The sequence below is a fragment of the Monodon monoceros genome, unplaced genomic scaffold (genome assembly GCF_005190385.1).
Source record: "Monodon monoceros isolate NGI ecotype Baffin Bay Population unplaced genomic scaffold, NGI_Narwhal_1 Super_Scaffold_1, whole genome shotgun sequence".
NCBI classification, from domain to species: domain Eukaryota; kingdom Metazoa; phylum Chordata; class Mammalia; order Artiodactyla; family Monodontidae; genus Monodon; species Monodon monoceros.
Genome location: NW_021703765.1, coordinates 80,828,510 through 80,851,139, shown reverse-complemented (window position 1 = coordinate 80,851,139; position 22,630 = coordinate 80,828,510). Strand labels below are relative to the sequence as shown.

The following is a 22,630-nucleotide window of genomic DNA, read 5'->3' as shown; positions in this document are numbered from 1 at the left end:
TAGGCTGTGAAATATTAAATATTATTTTTAAAAGACAAACAGATTCTTAAAGATTAGCAAATACTTGCAAAGTGATCACCAAAATCTTTGTGTATTTGTTAACAAAATTGTAAATGCAGAATATAAAATCTGCTTGAAATAATCCAACCAAACACCAAATTGCTTAAATGAGACTCAGTTTCTGAGATGGTATCAAGAGAAAATTAAAATCTTATTTATACACAAGGTTGTATACACAAATAGGTCTTTGTCAATTTACTTTAAAAAAAAAATTAAATTGGCCACCATTCCTAAAAACGCTTCCTACACTCTGCTGGAATTTAAAAGGTCTTTTAATAACTTCAAGGTTACATAGAAAAATAAGTTTTTTATTGTTGCAAATAATTTTTCTTTTGCACTTATAGAATTTTTCAGTATTAAGTCCAAAGCTTCTAGAGAACAGTTCTCCAGTATTAATGCTTTCCCCCTCCTCATTAAAAAAGGGATGAATTCTATGTAGGGCAACACTTCACTGTACAGAATCCATTCTCCCCAAGAAATTCCCCCTCAGAACCCAGACCCTGGCTTTCACAAACAAGCTCTTCACACAACTGTTCTTAAAGAAAAAGTTCCCACCAGACTGCTGCACTCACTCTCCTTACTCACTTAAAATCAGATTTTAGAGATATTCAGTGACAAACTATCATTTGGGTGACTCTGACCAAACATGCACTAATGTCAGACAAAAGAATAAGTATCTACTAATATCTGGAGCTAAATCTCAATCTAGAAAACAAGGATTTTATTTATGTGACTACTGTTGAAGTGTTGACTCAAGTAACATGTTCCACCTTGATTAATGCCATTACTCCAAAAATAGTCACTTTTTCTAACACTGTGTTCAAATTTCACATCATACATTTCACAGTAAGAACCTAGACTTGGTAGGTGCTGACGCTTATAATCAGTCAGTACAGAATGGCTTTGACAAACGATCACCTCATTTAAAAAAAAAAAATCACAAATTTGTGCTTTCGTCCTCCATTTCTGGACAAAAACCAGTCAGAAAAAATTTTAGGGTATATTGCATAGAATGACTCCCTCAAATCAGCCCCCAAGAAGCAAGGCATGAGGATGATGTTTTAGTATATTTCCTATAAGAAAGTTCACTAAAATTTATCTTACACATATCTCTATTTTTTTCAGAGCCTTCCTAACAATGATTCTGCATATAATTTCTATTAATAGCTCTAAGTAATGGGGAAACAATTTTTACTGTCATGCGGACATTTTCAGTTTCTTTTTCTTGGCCTTCAGTACAGGAGGGAGAGAAATCTTAAAGGCTGTCCTGAAATAATACAGAGAAGGAAATACTTTTTAATGCTCTAAATCTCTATAAAGGGCAAGCCAGCCACACAGCCTCAAAGATACTTACTCGCATGTAGTGCAGATAGGACTGAAGTTGCAGAATACTGCAAATTGAAAAAACGAAAAATGAACAGGACGGTCTAACAGCCACACAGTTGGAGATGTTTTCTGCACACTCCTCCACAACACAGAAAAACTCAGCACTACGTGAACTTACTTGACAAGCACACAGAACACACATAGCCGATTTCAATGAGATTTCGATGGCAGAAGCAAGCAGCCCGGTAGTCGACATGAACTGGGGGTGGGAGGGTTAACTGAGACCTCTGATCTTGATCAGGAAGAAAAACCCACTGTTTAAAAAAAAAGCAAGGACATTTTATTTAAAACATGAGGGAAAACAACCCAAAGCCAGGACATAGATATCAGATATTAGACAGTAAACACTGAGAATACTAAATTAGATTTTCCTTGAAAGTCTATTAGAAATAGACTATTAGAAATGTGTTTCTAGCCATTCCACAATTATTGAGCACCACCACACAGGCATACAACATTCCGCATACAGCTTACAGGGTCCAAAGACTCCCTTAGGTTCGAATTCCCTAGGTCACCCCTCTGTTCCTTTCTTCCAGTTACTAGGCATCAGCCATCTTACTCCCGTTCATTCCCCAGGAAACAGGGGTCTCACTGGACTCAAGGCATTAGGTTCACTGTTGACATTTCCTTACCAGTAAATACTGCAGAAGGGAGGGCATCTGAGGCACCTTCAAGTACAGTCCCCCTGTGATGTCACAAGCCTGCAAGACAAAGGGCTCTCAGCCAAACTAGCACTCACTTAGCTTTTCCAGCAGGAGGTCATTCTCACCAGCAACTCTTCAGGTCTCCAAAAGGAGAGGAAGGTACGACACAGCAAATTAAAAGGGAATCTCTTCCCAGAGTGCAGGAGGACCAGAAACTTGCAGCTACCTCTTCAGATGTTCAAATATCTTGCGTTTTCCCCTTGGCCCACACCCTGTCACCCTTTGAAGACTGTAGTATAAGAGTACAAGCCCTTTTTCCTGTTAGTTTGCTACTGATAAATTTCTATTCTTGCCATGTTTATTCATTCTCATTGTGTCTTTTAGTAACAGTTTGAGATGTAACTCACATGCTGTTAAACTCACCCTTTTAAAGTGTACAATTTACTAGTTTTTAGAACATTCACAGAGTTGTGCAACTGTCACTGCTATCTAGTTGCAGAACATTTTCATCACCCTAAAAAGAGATCCCATCCCCATTAACAGTGATTCTCCATCCCTCCTTTCCCCTGGCAACCACTCATCTGCTTTCTGTCTCTATGGATTTGCCTATTCTGGACACTTCATACAAATGGAATCAGACAATATGTTTCCTTTTACTTCTTGCACTTAGGATAATGTTTTCAAGGTATATTCATATTGTAGCATGTATCAGTACTTCATTCCCTTTTATGACCAAATAATATTCCATTGCATGGACAGACCACAATTTATTTATCTGTTCATCTACTGATGGGCATTTGAGTTGTTTCCACTTCTGGGTTATTATGAATAGCACAGCTATGAATATTCATGTACAGTATCTTTTATGGACACGTTTTCATTTTTCTTAAATATATATATCTAAGAATGGAATTGTGGGCTCAACTGGTAATTCTATGTTTAACTTTCTGAGGAAGTTTCAGACTGTATTCCAAAGTGGCTGTACCTTTTCACACTCCCAACAAACACCATGCACTTACAATCAAGCTTAAGAAATAGGATAATTCTAGAACCTTTGAAGCTGGTGTACTTTCTGGTTGTATCTCCCTTTCCCCACGCATCCCCAGCAGTAACCTAAACTCAAAGTTTTCTACAATTTTGTGATTTTAACTAATCTTTTAGGAAATAATATTTCTTGCAGTCAAAAAACGTTTATCAAAAGTTTAGTAATTTATTCAGTCTTATTTCTGTTTTTTTTTCTTTTCCCTTTTTAGTTAAAGTAAAATTCAGTTTCATATTTTGATTAAAAATAACATCTGGTGGCGCGGTGGTTAAGAATCTGCCTGCCATTGCTGGGGACACGGTTTCAAGTCCTGGTCCAGGAAGATCCCACATGCCACGGAGCAACTAAGCCTGTGCGCCACAACCACTGAGCCTGCACTCTAGAGCCCGCGAGCCACAACTACTGAGCCCACGTGCCACAAATACTGAAGCCTGCGCGCCTAGAACCCGTGATCTGCAACAAGAGAAGCCACCACAGTGAGAAGCCTGTGCACCGCAATGAAAAGTCGCCCCCACTCACCAAAGCTAGAGAAAGCCCGCGTGCAGCAACGAAGACCCAACGCAGCCAAAAATAAAGAAAATAAATGTAAAAAAAAAAAAAGGAACATCTGGGGAGTGGAATGAATTGGGAGATTGGGACTGACATATATACACTATTGATACTATGTATAAAATAGATAACTAGTGAGAACCTACAGTATAGCACAGGGAACTCTACTCAATGCTCTGTGGTAACCTAAATGGGAAGGAAATCCAAAAAAGGGGATATATGTATATGTATAGCTGATTCACTTTGCTGTATAGTAGAAACTAACACAGCATTGTAAAGCAACTACACTCCGATAAAAATAAAAAATAAAAGTAACATCTAACAGTGCTGTCCAACAGAAATATAATGTGAGCAACGTATGTAATTTTTTATTTTCTAGCCACATAAAAAAGGAAAAATAAAGAGATAAGAGACTTCCCTGCCGGCGCAGTGGTTAAGAATCCGCCTGCCAATGCAGGCAACATGGGTTCAAGCCCTGATCCGGGAAGATCCCACATGCCGCAAAGCAACTAAGCCCGTGCGCCACAACTACTGAGCCTGCGCCCGAGCCCATGAGCCACAACTACTGAGCCCGTGTGCCACAACTACCAAAGCCCACGCACCTAGAGCCCGTGCCCTGCAACAAGAGAAGCCACCGCAAGAGAAGCCCGCGCACTGAAACAAAGAGTAGCCCCCGCTCGCTGCAACTAGAGAAAGCCCGTGCACAGCAAGGAAAACCAAATGCAGCCAAAATTAAATTTATTTTTTAAAAAAGCAATAAAATTAATTTTAAGAGCATTTTTATTTAACTCAATATATCCAAAATGTTATCATTTTAACATGTAATCAGTATAAGTATCATTAATGAGATATTTTACATTGTTTTTTTCGATACTAAGTCTTTGAAATTCAGTGTGTATACTTATGCACACCTCAATTCAGATCAGACTCATTTCAAGAGCTCAACAGCCATATGGCTACCATAAAGAATAGCGCAGATCTGGAATATGATCCTATTTTTATAAAAGTCTTTGCTTAGTGACCTATTCTTCCATCTGTATGTATAGAGAGATCTGTCATGCTGTTCACCTAATACTAACAACAGTAACTTTCAGATGATAGGATTTGAAGGGAATTTTTTTTTTCTTTTTTTTGCGGTACGTGGGCCTCTCACCGTTGTGGCCTCTCCCGTTGCGGAGCACAGGCTCCAGACGCGCAGGCTCAGCGGCCATGGCTCACGGGCCCAGCCGCTCCGCGGCATTCCCGGGCCAGGGCACAAACCCGTGTCCCCTGCATCGGCAGGCGTACTCTCAACCACTGCGCCACCAGGGAAGCCCTTTTTTTACCTTTTAAAAAATACTTTTCTGTGTTGCTTGAATTTGTTTTAATGTGTAAATTACTTTTACAAATTCAATCAAATCATTGTGTAAAATGTAAATAAAAATATCAAAGAAACCAGAGAGATGTTGGTGTTCTAATCTAAAGCATCATACAGGCTAATCCCTAAAAATGTGTGGGGACTTCCCTGGTGGTCCAGTGGGTAAGGCTCCGAGCTCCCAATGCAGGGGCCCAGGTTCAATCCCTGGTCGGGGAACTAGATCCCGCATGCCGCAACTAAGACTCGGCACAGCCTAAATAAGTAAATAAATAAAATATTAAAAAATAAAAATGTGTGAAGACTGGTAGATGAAAAGCATTTAACAAAAAGTAAGAGAACACACCACACTTTCATAACCACCAACACCAAGCATTCATTTAAAATATACCTTTTGGGCATCCCTGGTGGTGCAGTGGTTAAGAATCCGCCTGCCAATGCAGGGGACACAGGTTCGAGCCCTGGGCCGGGAAGATCCCACATGCCGTGGAGCAACTAAGCCCATGCACCACAACTACTGAGCCTGTGCTCTACAGCCCGCGAGCCACAACTACTGAAGCCCGCGCACCTAGAGTCCATGCTCCACAACGAGAAGCCACTGCAATGAGAAGCCTGCACACTGCAACGAAGAATAGCCCCCGCTCGCTGCAACTAGAGAAAGGTCGTGCACAGCAACGAAGACCCAACGCAGCCAAAATAAAATAAACAAATAAATAAATAAATTTATTTTAAAAAATAAAAATAAAATAAAATATACCTGTTGGAGGAGTCCTGAATCGGAGTCTAACACACAGGCATCAATCAAAATATTCTGAAATGAACATTTCAAAAAATATTATAGGAATAACAATGACTACCTTACAGTGAGAACCTACTATATGCCAGACTCTATTCTTAAAATGGCTCATTTAACATGAATAACTTTGCAAGGTAGATATTTGATTTTCATTTTACAGCTGAAGCACCCAGGCCTTGGCCGGGCGGTGGTCACAGAGCCAAGGGGAAGCAGTGCTGTCACCCCCAGTCTGCCTGTCCCCAAAGTCCATGGTCTTTTCACTATATCATGCTACCACTCCAAGATGGAGAATATTTTACATGGCTATAGTAGCACTTCAGGTTAAAACTGAAGTTTTAAGGAAGTTTTTTTTTTTTAACATATCAAAGAAGAAAACGTATTAGTGATAACTCATCTGAACACTTCAGTTATTTGCAAAGTAAAAATATCAAATCTTTTTAAGAGCTCCCTGAAGCAAAGAGACAGAGAAACTGAAGCAAGGTATGCAGCAAACTATAAAACCTAGAATTCTTAGCCTGGGGTCCAAGGATGGGCTAAACGGTTGCAGGAATACCACAAAAGTATCTGCAAAACTGCTTGAGCAGATTGTTCTGGGGGCCCATCAGATTCTCAAGGCTCCAGGACCCAAGATACAGAAATGACTAGTACTGTACAAAATATGGATTCCAGATTCCCTATCCCTTAATAAGTATCTAGTCAGGATACCTCTCTAAGTAGGTCATTCAAACAATAAAATTAACTCCTTCATTATGGAACCAATATTCTTTAAAAAGAAGGCTCTCAATTCACCTGCTTCTGTGCTGCAAAGATGACATTCATGAAGTTCATATACTGCAACGTGCTGTCTTCTGCAGCCTTAATAACCTAAAAATCACATCCATGTTAATACCTTTCAGCCACATCCTAGTATTCTCACTCAAATGTCATCACAATATACTACAAATTACAACCAATATCATCTCTCTAATTTGTCTTTGAAGTTATTATTAAATAATACCTAAAACTGTAAAGATGACTGCAAAAATCTCCCCCAAATCCTATCCCTCAAGAAATAACCCTTGTTAATAGTTTCTAAAGAACACTTACGTGGCCATGTATATATACTCACACATACACCCCCCAGGATGATACTCTATCTAGTGTTCTGCAACCTGCTTTTTCAGTCCACAATATCTGGGGGGAAAATCTTACATCAATAAATTTGGATGTAACCATCCTTCATGCTGAGTTCATAGATTTCCACCGTTGAACCAATTATCTATAGAAGACACTGAAGCAGTTTCCAAACCTCGGTTTTAGACAATGCTCTAACGAACACTCTCATCTACCCTTTGCACAACTCTCCCATTAGCTCCTAAAATCATCAGTGAGATTACTGAAGTGTCTGCACATTTAATTTTGACACATATTACCGAACTGCCCTCCAGAAAAGCTGTACCAGTTTATCCTCCCATGGGCGATGCAAGGGAATAACCACTAGTAGGGCTGACCATATTTCCAAATGCTAACTGGTCATTTTCATTTCCTCTTCTGCAGATTGCTCGTTTCCCACTTGTTTCTTTAGAGTCAACCCTGACTTTTAAAAATTAATTTACAAGAGCTCTTTTTTATTTTAGAAATATTACATTAATCCCGTCAGGTAGCTGTACTGAAAGTACTTTTTCCTAATAGTTTTTTTTTTCCCATCCTTGTTTTGGGGGGTTTATTTTTTTGAGGTCTTACGCTTCCTTTTAAAGTTTCATATCATGCTTAGCAAGATACTCATCAACACAAGACTATAAACAGATATTTTCTTCTAGAGCTTTTATGACTTGAATTTTTACATTGAAATGTTTGATCTTTACTAGAACGTGTTTAGGTATAAGCAGTGAGATCTAGCTTTGCTTTCCCGCAAATGGCCAATCAACTGGCCCAGTACCTTTTATTGAATAATCCATTTCCCTCCCACTAACTTGAAGTGTTTCGTTTATCATATGTCAAACCCCACTGTACCTGGTTTCTGGACTCTAGTCTTTTCCATTATCTGTTTGCCTACTACTTACTATATCAGAACCACAGTTACTGTAGCTTTATAATGTGTTTTAATGCCTAAAGGAGTGTGCACAAAGAAGAACAAAGAGAACTGCTCACTACCCAGTTCTACAAGGGTTAACGGGTAACTCACTGCAGCTGCCCACCGACAGCGCACCCTGAGAGGAGTTCAGGATGAAAAACAGGATGAGGGACTCTGTGCTTTGGATAAATAGGCCTTTAGATAGTTAGATGCATATCTCAGGAAGAATTTCAATGACCCCAGATTCTTGCCTCTTCGCAGACAAGAACTGAAAAAAGAAATAGAAAAGCACTAAAATCACTAACTTGAGATATCTGTTCTTCGTGATTAGCAGTAATCTTTTACCAAGATATATGCTTGACTGCATGAATTTCCTAGCCAAAAAATCACATATAAACTGGCTTCTCCCCTACCTCTTTGGGGCAGTTTCCTCACAGCTGACTGGCTGTCTCCTGGGCTATAATCCTCAGTAAGACTCTGGATAAAACTTACAACTCACAACTCTTATGTTGTGTGTCTTTCTTTAAGTCAACTGGAGCAAGTTCCTGCCTACCATTTTCTTTCAGAAAGCTCCTGGCTATTCTCATTGATTTATTCTTTCAGATAAACTGTTGACTTTCTTAAATCCTCCCACTCTGCCAGGAAAAAAAAATCTGATTAATATTCTGAGATTGCATTGAACTTACAGTTTAATATTGGAAAAATTGACATTGAAGAATAAAGTATGGATCTCCAAAAACTAGTGGTTACCAGTGGGCAGAGGGAAGAGGGGAGGGACAATATAGGGGTAAAGTAGTAAGAGGTACAAATTATTATGCATAAAATAAGCTACAAGGATACACTGTACAACTGTACAAAAATATGGGGAATATAGCCAATATTTTATAATAACTATAAATGGAGTATAACCTTTAGAAATTGTGGATCACTGTATCATACACCTGTAACATAAATAATATTGTATGTCAACTATACTTCAATTTAAAAAAAATACAAATTTTATTGGAACCATACAGAGAAGATTAGCATGGCCCCTGCGCAAGGATGACATGCAAATTCATGAAGCGTTCCATATTTTTAAGTGAGACAGTGGCATGGACATATATATACCACCAAATGTAAAATAGATAGCTAGTGGGAAGCAGCCGCATAGCACAGGGAGATAAGCTTGGTGCTTTGTGTCCACCTAGAGGAGTGGGATAGGGAGGGTGGGAGGGAGGAAGACGTAAGAGGGAGGAGATATGGGGACATATGTATATGTATAGCTGATTCACTTTGTTATAAAGCAGAAACTAACACACCATTGTAAAGCAATTATACTGCAACAGAGATGTTAAAAACAATAATAATAAATAAATAATAAAGTACGAATTTTAAAAAGAAAAAAATATGGCTCTCCATTTATTATTTCATGTCTCTCAGAATTTTCGTTTTTCATCATAATCAATTTTACGTATTCCTTGTTAATTAATTCTGGGTACTTAATAATTATTGTTTCTATTATAAATGGGTCTTATTTCCCATTATGTTTTCTAATTGGCTTTAGCTGGTATAAAAACATCGTTCTGATATCTTTTTAATCTTACCAATATCCTTGATTTCATTTCCTGATTATCTATAAAGAGATAAAAACAGTGTACAATTTAACTGAATCTTATTAAACATATTACATATAAGGTTTTCTCACCAATTTTTAAACAGTACCTGAAAGTTATAGTAGTAAAATAAAGATTACAGTCTCATAGAAGAATGTAGGCGCCTACCTTTAACATCCTTGCTCATTCTATGAATGTCTTATTTTCTTAGCATTAAGGAATTTAAAAATATTATTTCATAAATACTAATAGTAAACAGAAAAATAACCTCAATTTTAGTTAAATAAATCCAGCATCCACCCAGCTGAAAAAAGGAAAAGCTCCAAGGCCCACAATAAACACATAAAACAAGACTGATTGGGAGCTTCCAATTACTAACTCTGTAATCAAGTGGGCTTTGTAACCCGACCAAAATATGATCTTTATCCCAGAAAATTAAAATTAGTAGATTTGATTGTTCTTTGATTATCCACCTGCTTGTTCTATGATTATCCACCATGTCCTGGATTTGAATACTGGGAACACAAGTAAATCAATACACCATCAAATGAGATAATGAATTTGAAAAGCATACCCAGATGATCAGACACCCCCAATCAAGGTCTGGACAGACTCAATATTGTACAAAACTAACAAACTAAATTACTTAAGACTGAGAAAATATCACACAAACATAATCAAAATGCTTATAAAGGTGTGCAAAATAATGCATTCTCCCGTAGAGAAGCAGCTACTCATTTAATAAGCCCCATGGTTAGTAAATGGCTTTTTAAATCAAACCCTGCTTCCAACACGAGAGACGAAAAAATATTTTTTTTAATTTGTCTAATAAGAAGCAAAGAAGCATCCTGAGGAACAATGCATTACGAGCAAGACATGCTGGAGAAACTAGAGTCTTCTTGTTCTTAGCTTGTCCTAAAAACATGTCAAAGCCAAGATAAACTACTTTTTGATTATCTACCACTTTAGAATACACATGCCTTCCATTAACATGGGCACCCAAGGTTCTGAGAACTATCACAAGTTCAGATCTCTTTATTACAAGAAAACACCTTCTGAATGATTAAAACACAAAGGATACAGCAAAGAGCTTTGGCAAGGGATCCTGCCAGCAGAGTTTCTGTATGTTGACCCTCTATGTCACCTGTAGATAACAAAAAACATTAAAAAGGGAATTTTTAGGTCCTTTCTTGACCTAAAATCATTTTCAAACCAAAGCATTCTTCTTCATGAATGAAATCAGATGGCATTTTCAAACTGGGTTTAAAAACATAGATAAGCAATTTTTAAACATTTTCTCAATTTAAAATACCCCAGTGGTTGGGGGCTGAAGGGGCAGGAATGGGGGGTTGTTGTTTAATGGGTATAAAGTTTCAGTTTTCGATGATGAAACAGTTCTGGAAATGGACAGTGGTGATTTTGCGCAACAGCACGAATGTACTTAACGCCACTGACCTGTACACTTAAAAATGGTTAAAATGGTAAATTTTATGTTATAAAAAACAGATAATAAAAAATATCCTGGTGTTACTGGGGAAGGTTGTGGTTGCTCAATGACCTAAGCAGTAGCAGAGGCCCTGTGCAACTGCAGGCAGCCTGGACAGTGGCCCCTGGCCAGGCCCCGAGCCCTTCCCACTGCCTCCCACCTGCCTGGGAAAGCTGTGAAAAGAGGACTGGAGAAAGTGCCCTGGCTATGGGAGGCAGGGACAAGGTTTACAACTTATTTGGAGACTTGAGTGAAAAACAGTCACTCTCATAAAAATAAAAATTCTATACCTTCAGCACAAGAAGGTGGGGAGCCCAGATTGACACGCTGTGCGAACAGGGCCTGCAACTGGTCCAGGAGCACTGATACCCCACGGGGAGGTCAGACCAGGAAAGGTCTGGAACACTATACTGAGAAGTTGGGACTTTGCCCTGGGGGCCAGTGGTTGCTCAAAACATGATTCGAGAACCAGCTGTAGGAATATCACCAGGGAACTCAATAGAAACACAAATTCTTGGGCCCTCCCTAAACCCAGTGAATCAGAAACTATGGAGTGGGGTTCAGTATTTCATTTTAACAAGCCCTCCAGGTGATTTTTAACATTTTTATTGGGGTATAACTTACAGATCACAAAATTATCTTTTTAAGCACACAAGTCAATGATTTTTAGTAAATTTATAGGGATGTAAATCCTCGCCACAATCCAACTGTAGAACATTTCCATCACCCCGAAAGATCACTTGGGCCCATTCCCATCACTTCTCTGCTCCTCCCCAGCCCCAGAAGAAATCATTAATCCACTTTCTGTCTCTAGAACTGCCTTTTCCCTACAGGTGATTTGGACACAGGAGACAGACTGAAACCACTGCCTGCAGGCAACAGGGAATCAGCAAAAGGTCTTTAAGGGCAGGAAGAGCAGCTCTGATATTTAAGATGATACCTCTAGATGCTGAGTAGAAAGACTGGAACGGAGAGAGACAGGAGTCGGTTAAGAAGTTAGTAACAACGATCTAGAGCAAAGGCTCTCCACCTGGGCAACTGTGCCCCACAGGAGACATTTGGTTCTCACAACCGGGGGATATTACAGCATCCAGTTGGTTGAGGCCAGGGATGCTGCTAAGTATCCTTCACAGCACAGGAAAGCCCCACAATAAAGAATTACCCAGCCCAACATGTCAGCACTGCCAAGGCTCAGCTAGATGGCAGGTAATAAGGGGTCAGACTTTGGAGATACTGCTGAGGATAGATTAATAGGATCTCATAGCTGACTAGATGTTGGATGAGGAGGAAGGAGTCAAAACAGAAAATTTTGGAAAAGTAGGTGGCTGGGGGGGTGACAGAAATAGGAAATGGAAATGGTGGTCTGAGAGAAAAGACAATGAAACTGGTCTGGGCCGTGTTAATGAGACTGTGGGACATTTAAGTGGAGACATTTGCAAATTGAAAGAAAGGTTAGATTAGAGACAAAAACTGGGAAGTGTTCATAAATAAATGATAATTAATGACAAGAGTGGATGAGAACACGCAGAGGGAGAAAATAATAACCCAGCAGAATAAAAAAATGAATATAGTTGAAAGAAGAAAAAGTCAGAAATGGAAGAAAGGATGGTCCAAAAAAGAGGAAAAATAGGTCAACAGGCTATCCTCAGAAACCAGAGTATTTTAAGAAGCGGAGGATGGCGAACAGGGTCAATGCTGCAGAGGTCAAGCAGCTAATGCACAGGCTTTGATGGAAAAGATTTTTTAAAAGAGAGAATGAAGTAAATAGTATCGAGATCCTCAAAGTTTTGGACTCAAAGCCTCAAGGACCTCCACACTCAACTCCACTTGCAAACAGCAATAATGGAAGAAAAAAAAAAGCTGAAAGCAGTTACTCTTGGTCATTAGATCTTTGATCTCTTCAACAATAACTTCATTTGCTGCTGTTAGCAACTCATATTTTCCGTCTTTGCTTCCTGAGGGAGTAAATTCAGAAGAAGCGTTGCCAGGGTCTCCAAAGAAGTCTCCGAGTCTGCCATTCTTTCCAGGATATAAGAATCGACTGAAACAGAAAAACAAAACACCAAAAAGAACCTAGTTACACCAGGACTTGAAGCCCTCACTAAACATCAAAGTGAAATCCAGCACACATAACAAAAACCACACCAATTCCAGACTCTCAAGATTCCATAATAAATTTCAGTTTTAAAGAATGCAGAAAATAGGCAAGTGGGCAAACATGAGTCTACCACCACAGAATATCTTGATGATTCCACTGTTTTCTTAAAAAACGAGAAGAATAAAGAAGGTACTGGGTTACCGTCTCTTGAAATGCTTCATACCAAATTCTTACCTACTACTAGTTTATTATTTGAGGTATATTTATCTACCCCAGTAATATCTGGTACAAGGGTCCCTAAGCACTGAACAGGAAGCGTAATCATAATGGTCATACCTTTCTTGAATGTGACTTGCTATCACAGCAAGTTTGTTGGAACGATTCATGAATAAATGAGAATTTCCTAGCACCATCACTGCATCTATGCATTTTGATAAAGTAAACTGTTGAAAAACAGAAGACAAAAGAAAGGTAAATTAGCTATCCAAATAGCTATGTCAGGTCTTGAAATGATTAAGATTTCATTTAAATTTTAGACAATTATTCACTTCTAAAAATTTGCTCTGGAGCTCCCCCCCCTCCAAAGTCATAAGCGAAAACATTTGAAACCTACAGTTTTCCAATACTGAACAGCACAGACTTGCCCATTTCTGACTTGCTTAGAAAAACAACACATGGTAGGTCAGATCCCACGGAGCAGAGCAAAATGAAGGAAGAATTGCTGTTGGGGGATGGGATTGAACTGGGGAAGTAAGGAGATATGGTCCTTTTTTATAAACATGATGACTGATTTGTGCTAGAGATGACCTAAATATAATTTAGTCAGTAGCATCAATCTTTACTAATACTGGTTATAGAGAATTGCCCTTACTTTTTCTCCTCCCTTACATAACTGTCTACCTGCTGCATTTTCATCCTCCACGATAATGAAAACAGTCCAATTTGAAATATAAACCCAAGAAAGACAAAAATTCCAACTGAGACAAGAAATCATATGCAAAGACATTCATTTTCACTGTTATTTTTCCAGCTGTTATACTGTTAATTGATACAACCTATTTATTCATAAATAAATATATTCATAGCAAAAATATGGATAAACCTGAAAAAAAGAAACTATAGTTTTCTAATTTTACTTATGAAACCAATTCTACATCACTACAATATTCCACAAATGTTTTCTGCATAACATTCAGGGAATAGCAAACATATCACAACTTCTATGATAAAATTACTATTGCTACACATGGAATAGACAATTAATATATACTGATTAAATTGGTAATTGTAAAACTTCTGAATTCATTCATTAAGTATCCTGAGCACCTATTATGTGCCAGGCGAAGACCCCTTCTTTCATGGAGTTTACATTCCGACAAGTACTAATATTACTAAAAAATTACAGGTGGATATTTTTATAATCATGTAATAAAGCATGTTTCTCTTAAAGAAATACTTCAAGCAGAAAATAAAACTGATAAATTTCACTCATTCTATTTTTGAAAATGTAAAACAAACCTATTAAAATTTCTGTATGGCAAAAAAAAAAGACTAAACAAAAAAAGTGAGGGCTTCCCTGGTGGCGTAGTGGTTGAGAGTCCGCCTGCCGATGCAGGGGACGCGGGTTCGTGCCCCGGTCCGGGAAGATCCTACATGCCGTGGAGCGGCTGGGCCCGTGACCCATGGCCGCTGAGCCTGCGCGTCCAGAGCCTGTGCTCCGCAAGGGGAGAGGCCACAACAGCGAGAGGCCCGCGTACCGCAAAAAAAAAAAAAAAGTGAGAGGCAAATTACAAACTGGAAAAAAATAATTGCAACGTATGACAGATGAGTTAACCTTTAATATAAAGAGTGTCCACAAACCATTAAAAACAAATAAATAAAAGGAATATGCAAAGAGAAAAATGGGCAATGCCCCAGAGGAGAAATACAAAGGACCATTAAATATACGAAAAGCAAATTGAGATCATTTTGGTACATCATACTGGCAAAAGATAAAATAAGGAAACAGAGCATCTTGTGTTGGTACCAAAAAAAAAAAAAAAAACCCAGAATCCTCATACACCACTGATGAGAGTTCAAAATAAGACAGTCTTCCTGGAGAATATGGTAATATGCAGTGATATACTGGTCTAGCTGTACAATGGAATTCTACTCAGCAATAAAAAGAAATGAACTACTGATGCATGTAGCAACATGGACAAATTTCAAAATAATTATGCTGAGTGAAAACACCAGACCAAAAAAGAAAAAAAAAAAACAAAAAAAACCAAAAAACTCTTTGATTCCATACATATAAATACCTAAAATATGCAAACTAATCTATAGTGACAGAAAGCAGATCACTGGTTGCCTCGGGAGGGGACAGGCAGAGAGGTGGGTGGGATGAATTCAAAGGAACAGGAAGAAACTTTGGGGGTGATTCACGGATCTACATGTTCATTATTTTGATTGTGGTGATAATTTCATGAATGTATACATAAGTGAAAACATAACAAATTAAACACTTAAAACATAACAAAGTAAACAATTTAAACATGTGCAGCTCATTGTATGTCAACTCTGGCTTGATAAAGTTATTTTTTAAAAAGACACCATTCAGAAAATGTCCAACTTAAAAATTTTTAAATTGGGCAAAATATTTGAATACAAACTTCACCAAAGAAAATATATGGATGGCTAATAAGCCTACAAACGAAAGACTCAACATCATTAGTCATTAGGGAAATGCAAATTAAAACCACAATGAGATATTACCACCTACACTAGAATGACTATAATCAAAAAGACAGACAAGTGTCAGCAAGGACGTGAAGAAAAGACTGGAACTCTCATACATTTCTGATGGGAATGGAGAAGAGTGTACCAACTTTTTTTTTTTTTGGCCACTTCTTTTTATTTTATTTTATTTCATTTATTTATTTTATTTTTTGGCTGCGTTGGGTCTTCGTTGCTGTGGGCTGGCTTTCTCTAGTTGTGGCGAGTGGGGGCTACTCTTCATTGCAGTGCATGGGCTTCTCATCGTGGTGGCTTCTCTTGTTGCGGGGCACCAGCTCTAGGTGCGTGGGCTTCAGTAGTTGTGGCTCACGGGCTCAGTAGTTGTGGTGCACAGTCTTTGTTGCTCTGCAGCATGTGGGATCTTCCTGAACCAAGGCTCGAACCCGTGTCCCCTGCATTGGCAGGTGGATTCTTAACCACTGCACCACCAGGGAAGTTCCAGGGTGTACCAACTTTTGAAAAGTTTGGCAACGTCTTAAAAAGTTCAGTCTAAACTTACCATATTACCCAGTAATTCAACTCATAGGTCTCTAACTATTCAAGAGAAATGCGAACATATGCTCATACAAAGACTTGTTTGTGAATTACCAGCATTATTCATAATAGTCAAAAAGGGGGAACAATCTAAACGTCTGTGAACAGATAAACAAGAGGTATATTCATTCAAAGCAGCTTTTTTTTTTTTTTTTTTTTGTGGTACGCGGGCCTCTCACTGTTGTGGCCTCTCCCGTTGCGGAGCACAGGCTCCGGACATGCAGGCTCAGCGGCCATGGCTCACGGGCCCAGCCGCTCCGCGGCATGTGGGATCTTCCTGGACCGGGGCACGAACCCGTGTCCCCTGCATAGGCAGGCGGACTCTCAACCACTGCGCCACCAGGGAAGCAAGAGGTATATTCATACTATAAAATACTGTTCAGTAATAAAAAGGAACCACCAATATATGCTACAACATGGATGAACCTGAAAAATATTATGCTAAGTGAAAAAAGCCAAAATCAAAAGACTACCTATTACCAAAACTCACCCAATATGAAAAAATCATTCAAATAGTTTAATTACTATTAAAGAAATTTAATTCATAGTTTAAAACTTCACCAAAAAGCAATCTCCAGGTCCAGACAATTTCATTGGAGAACTATACCAAAAGTTTAAAGAACTGATACCAACTCTAAATAATCTCTTCCAGAAAACGGAAGAGAACGCTTCCCAATTCATTTTATGAAGGCAGTATCACCCTTAAGCCAAAATCAGCGAAACACAGTACAAAAAAGAAAAAAAACACTACAGACCAGCATCTATCATAAAATAAATAAAAACTGAATCCAAGTGGGGTTTCTTCTGGGAATGCAAAGCTGGTTCGATATTTGAAAATCAATCAGTGTAATCCACCATATTGACAGGCTAAAGAGAAAAATCATTAATTGATGCAGAAAGATCATTTGACAAAACTTAACATCCGTTCATGATAAAAATCTCCAAGCAAAACTAGGAAGAGAACTTCCTGAACTTGATGAAGAGCATCTACAAAAAAAAGCTACAAATTACACCATACTTAACAATGAAAGACTGAATGCTTCCCTCTAAGATCAGGAGCAAGGTAAGGATGTCCACTCTCACCACTCTTCCTGAATGTAGTACTGTAAGTCTTATTAGTACAATAAAGCAAGAGAAGAAAATAAAAGGTATGTGCATTGGAAAGGAAAAAAATAAAACTGTGCCTACTTGCAGATGACATGACTGTCTATTTAGAAAATCCCAAGGAATCTACAAAAACACTGCTAGGGGGGCTTCCCTGGTGGCACAGTGGCTGGGAGTCCACCTGGCGATGCAGGGGACACGGGTTCGTGCCCCAGTCTGGGAAGATCCCACATGCTGCGGAGCGGCTGGGCCCGTGAGCCATGGCCGCTGAGCCTGCACGTCTGGAGCCTGTGCTCCGCAACGGGAGAGGCCACAACATTGAGAGGCCCGCGTACCACAAGAAAAAAAAAAAACATTGCTAGGACTAATAAATAAGTTAAGCAAAGTCCCAGCATATAGGAGCAACACACAAAAATCAATCATATTTCTATATACTAATATTAAACAGGTGGCAACCAAAATTTGAAACATACTACTCATTTACAATTGCTAAAAAACATGTATTTAGGTATAAATCTACAAAACTTGTCTGATGAAAACTGATAAAACGCTAATGAGCAAATTCCTTGGTGGTCCTGTGGTTAGGACTCTGCGCTTTCACTGCTGAGGGCCCAGGTTCAATTCCTGGTTGAGGAACTAAAATCCTGCATGCTGCAAGGTGCGGCTAATAATAACAACAGCTAACATAAAAAAGTCACAACAGCAAATGCTGGTAAAGATACAAAGAACTGGACCTCTCATACTTTGCTGGTGGGAATGTAAAATGGTATAGCCACTCTGGAAAACAGTAAAGCAGTTTCTTATAAAATCAAACATGTGATTAACATACGACCCAGCAGTTGCCCTTCTGGGCATTTATCCCAGAGAAATGAAAGCTTACATCCACACAAAAACCTGTATATAGATTTTCAGAGCAGCTTTTTACGTAACAGCCAAAAATTGGAAACCACCCAAATGTGCTTTGATAGGTGAATGATTATACAAACTATGGTACATCACACCATGGGCTACTACTCAGCAATAAAGAGGAGAAACTTTTGTACATGGAACAACTTGAATAGATCACGGGCATTATGCTGAGTGAAAAAAAGCCAGTCTCAAAGGTTGCATACTGTCTGATCTATTTACATAACAAAATTCTAGAGATGAAGAACAGATTAGTAGATTAGTACCAGGGACTAGAAAGTTACAGCAACCGTGAAGGATGCCCCCACCAGGGAGCTCCTGTGCGATGAAACAGCTCTGTATCTTTTTATTTTTTATTTTTTTCCAGCTCTGTATCTTGATTCTGGTTGGGGTTACACAAATCTTACATGTGATAAGACTGCAAGAACTAAACATACACACACAAGTGGATGCAAAACTGCTGTGATTTGAATAAAGGCTGTAGATGGTACTGATGTCAATTTCCTGGTTTCGCTATTGCACTACAGTTATATAAGATGTTACTACTGGGAGACGCTGAAGCCAGGGCACACAGGACCTCTCTGTACCACTTTTATAATTTCCTGTGAGTCTGTAACTATTTCAAAACAATATATTTCAAAATAGAAAGTGTTTTTTAAAAAAGACTACATATTATATGGAATCGATATATGAAATGTCCAGGAAAGTCAACATAGAGACAGAAAGTAGATCAGTGGTTGCCTACAACTAGGGGGTAGAAGCAGTGACTGCAAACAGGCACAAGGGAACTTTTGGGGGAAATAGAAATGTTCTAAAATGGAATTGTGGTGATGGTTAAACAACTTTACTGTGATTTTTACTTTAAAAAAACACTGAACTGTACATTATAATGGGTGAATTTTATGATATGTAAATTATACCTTAATAAAAAGGCAACATAAACATATACTCAGTCAAACCAGAATTATCCAAAAGCCTTCTCAAGCAATCTTACCTGAGATTCCTTTAATGCTTGCTTTCCCCACCAAATTGGGTTGGTATCAACTATGATAACCAGAAGATTCAATTCATCTTCTGAAAATATTAACAAAAAATAAAAAACATTAGCCTCATAAAAGTGAAACAAAGCTAATATTCTCGATTTGTAAATTAGATCCAGAGCAAGAACCACTACATGCCTTTACATGTTTATCACCCTACAATCATGAAATTAACACAAGGCTAAGTTCTTTTAAAGATTTAAAGCTCTGGGGGCCCTTAGCAAGCTCTTGCTTGCCTCCTGTACATCTGTACCTTTCATGCACTAGAATGTAAGCTTTGTGAGGGGGGATTTTTGTTTCTTTTGTCACTGCTTATCCTCTGCTCCGAGCACAATGCCTAGCATGTGGTGGATGATCAATAAATATCTATTTTATGAATCCAAAGACATATGCATTTTAAATGGCTGGTCAAGGACAGAAAGCACTGATTAACCAGTAGTTAGAATCACTAGTAGAATTTCAGGCATGGAATGGCGGGGGGGGGGGTAGATTTAAAGGGAGACACAGAATCAGTTTGGCTCCAAGTCCAACAAATCACCTAGCAGCAAGGCCAATTATACTTAGGAACCAATCTTTAAAAGGTGAAAACGAGGGGAATTCCCTGGCGATCCAGTGGTTAGGACTCCGAGCTCTCACTACAGAGGGCCCAGGTTCGATCCCTAGTCGGGGACCTTAAATCCCATAAACCGTGAGGCCAAAAAAAAAGAAAAAAGAAAAAACAGGTGAAAACCAGAGTGGAAAGCACTTGCTATGTCAAGATTTTACTGTGAAAAAAATTAGGCTACTCTCTACAAAGTGACAGACACAACTAAAGAGGCTAACTTAATATATTATTATATTATATTCATTCAACAAACATCTACACTAAGTACCAGTGTTAGGTGTTGGGGATAGGTGTTGAGGATACTGAGTCCAGGCCCTCAAGGAGCCTACATTCTGAGGTGACAGACATATGAACCCATAAGCACACACTGTTACGAAAAACCCAGGATGTTCATTTAATAGCAAAAAGCAACAATGCCTTTCCTGCCCCCATACTTTCCACCCTCCAGTTCCCTGTTCCCTATATCAGGATAATCCCACCCCATCTTTGATGTCTGCTTACATACCCAAATCCTATTTACTCTCTAAGGCCCCAAACCAATGCTACGTCTTCACCCAGAAGTCCTCCCTAGGTCTTCCGACAGGTCCTGGCTCCCCCATCTCAGGAGACTGGAAATCTCAGCCCCTCTGCATCAGGTGCGGCACATGTAATCCTATCATCCCATCCCAAGCTGACAACTCAGCAAGGGACTTATTGCTATCTTTTGCTATCTTTCACCACTTATAAGATGTACTCCTTCCTTTCTTTTCTTTTCTTTTTTTTTTTTTAAGTTTGACAGATGCTGAACTGAGGTATCTTACCCTTATGACTGATCACATTTTATTTTCTCTTAGTGGTATATTAAATAAAATAAAAGCACATTTCATAATCAATACTATCTTAGATTAGGGGAAACATGGTATTTCTCTTTTGCAAGAGAAAGTAACTTGCTCTAAGTCACATGGCCTGCTAGCAAGTAGCAAAGCTAACACCCAACTTTGAAGACAGATCTGCTTGACTCTAATGACTGTGGCTTTTCAAAGCCCCACTGCCTACTTCTGAACACCAACAGCATCACTTCTCTTCTCATGACAGCACTCACTACCTCATTTTACACTTAGCTGTGTTTCTGATCTCTCTTCCCAGCTCTGCCCTCTAAACCGTGGACTCCTCAAAGAATGAGGAATGAATAACGTAATGTTGCATAAATCACGGAAGAAAGTGCCTGGCACAGAAGAGGCACTTAATTGTGTCTCCCACAGGCCCTCACTCCTCTACCCAAAAGCCTTTGGCCTTATTCTCCATCAGGTCCCACCTCCCAACTCTCAGGGCCTTCCTTGCTACTATCAAGCCTGAGAAAAACAGAAAGTGCTGCCTGTCAGGAGAGGTGTGTATCCATATACACATGGAATGTCCCTATGAATCTCCTTCTTTGGGTCTCTACCTCCGCATTTGTAGACAGGGGCCATACAAGGTCTGCATCCCTCGCAGGGCTGTGATATTGATTAAAACAGATGAAGGATGCGTGCACAATTGTTATGGCCTCTGAAAGGACCTATTTCTACTCTTGCTCTCCGCAGTCCATTTCCCACACAGCAGCCAAAGTAATCTTTTAAAATCATAAATCAGGGACTTCCCTGGAGGGCCAGTGGTTAGGACTCCACGCTTCCACTGCAGGGAGCACAGGTTCTATCCCTGGTCGGGGAACTAAGATCCCGCAAAATACTGCGTGGCCAAAAAAAAAAAAAAATCGTAAATCAGATAGTAAACCTACCTTGCTTAAAGCCCTAAAATGGCTTTGTATTACACTTAAAATAGAGATCAAGCCCCACAAGGGCTCTGCACCTGGCTAGCTCCCTGATCTCATCCTTCTAGCCCACCCTACTCCCACCACCCTGGCCTTTTTTCTCCCTTTAAGATATCAGGCTCTATAACTGGTAGCTTAATGTATGAACGAAAGTCTCTCCGCCTTCCTCTACCCCCGGGTGCCCCCTTTCCGTCTTCCCATTGCAATGTAGTGGCTCAACTTGCCACAGGGTCTTTATAAAGTCACTCAAGTCTTAGTTTCAATATCACTGGTCTTCCCTGGACCCCTATCGAAAGCAGCTCCTTCTTGATCATCTCCTAATCACAATCGAACCCATCATCACTTTATATTGTCGTCACAGCTCTTGTCACCCTTCGAAATTATTTTTATTTACTTGCCTACTGTCTGTCTCGCTCACTAGACGGTAACCTCCACGAGTCTGTAACGTTCTCTATGTATCTCCCAGGGCATGAAATAACGCCGGGCACACAAGAGGCGCTCCAAAAATATTTACTGAATGAGTACATTCGCTACTCCTCTAAAGACCAAACAAGCTCCACCCAGCCCCCAGAATACATTGATACTCCATTTGGCCGGTCCTGGCCGGGTAAAGTCTGCTCAGCCCCGGGGTCCGGGTCCCGCCATCACAGCCCTCACCGTCTGAGACCATAGCTGCCCGTGTCCCTCAGCGAACAGCCACTTGCAGTCAAGCGGGCCTCCGGGGTACGGCGCACCCCAACTTCCGGCGCCTCCGAGTGACGTAAGAGAATGCTGGGCTCGGGCCGCGAGCCGTAGCCACAGCCCCGCCCCCAAGGCGC

General features: G+C 39.6%; 1 protein-coding gene and 1 non-coding gene across 2 annotated transcripts; one reads left to right on the top strand and one right to left on the bottom strand.

Annotated features, from left to right (window-relative positions):
* Positions 1-767: 767 nt before the first annotated feature.
* On the bottom strand, positions 768-22,535 carry GTF2H3 (general transcription factor IIH subunit 3). Its single transcript, XM_029231317.1, has 13 exons — positions 22,470-22,535; positions 19,377-19,456; positions 13,400-13,506; positions 12,840-13,006; positions 10,561-10,623; positions 9,648-9,677; positions 9,471-9,499; positions 6,621-6,695; positions 5,793-5,846; positions 2,079-2,147; positions 1,565-1,700; positions 1,415-1,451; positions 768-1,327 (listed from the first exon to the last, which is right to left on the bottom strand). The coding sequence occupies exons 1-13, from the start codon at positions 22,480-22,482 to the stop codon at positions 1,258-1,260; spliced, it is 930 nt and encodes a 309-aa protein (XP_029087150.1). The 5' UTR covers positions 22,483-22,535; the 3' UTR covers positions 768-1,257.
* Positions 8,859-8,963, top strand: LOC114902339. The gene has a single exon (XR_003795481.1). It is a non-coding gene; the product is annotated as a U6 spliceosomal RNA (small nuclear RNA).
* Positions 22,536-22,630: the final 95 nt, after the last annotated feature.

Bases quoted from the DNA above. Each gene is read 5' to 3' on its own strand.
- GTF2H3 (XM_029231317.1), bottom strand. The intron at 13,507-19,376 runs GTAAGATTGCTT...GTTTTTCAACAG, and splicing joins AAGCATTAAAGGAATCTCAG to TTTACTTTATCAAAATGCAT. The intron at 9,678-10,560 runs GTATCCTTTGTG...TAAGAAAATAAG, and splicing joins CCTTGCCAAAGCTCTTTGCT to ACATTCATAGAATGAGCAAG.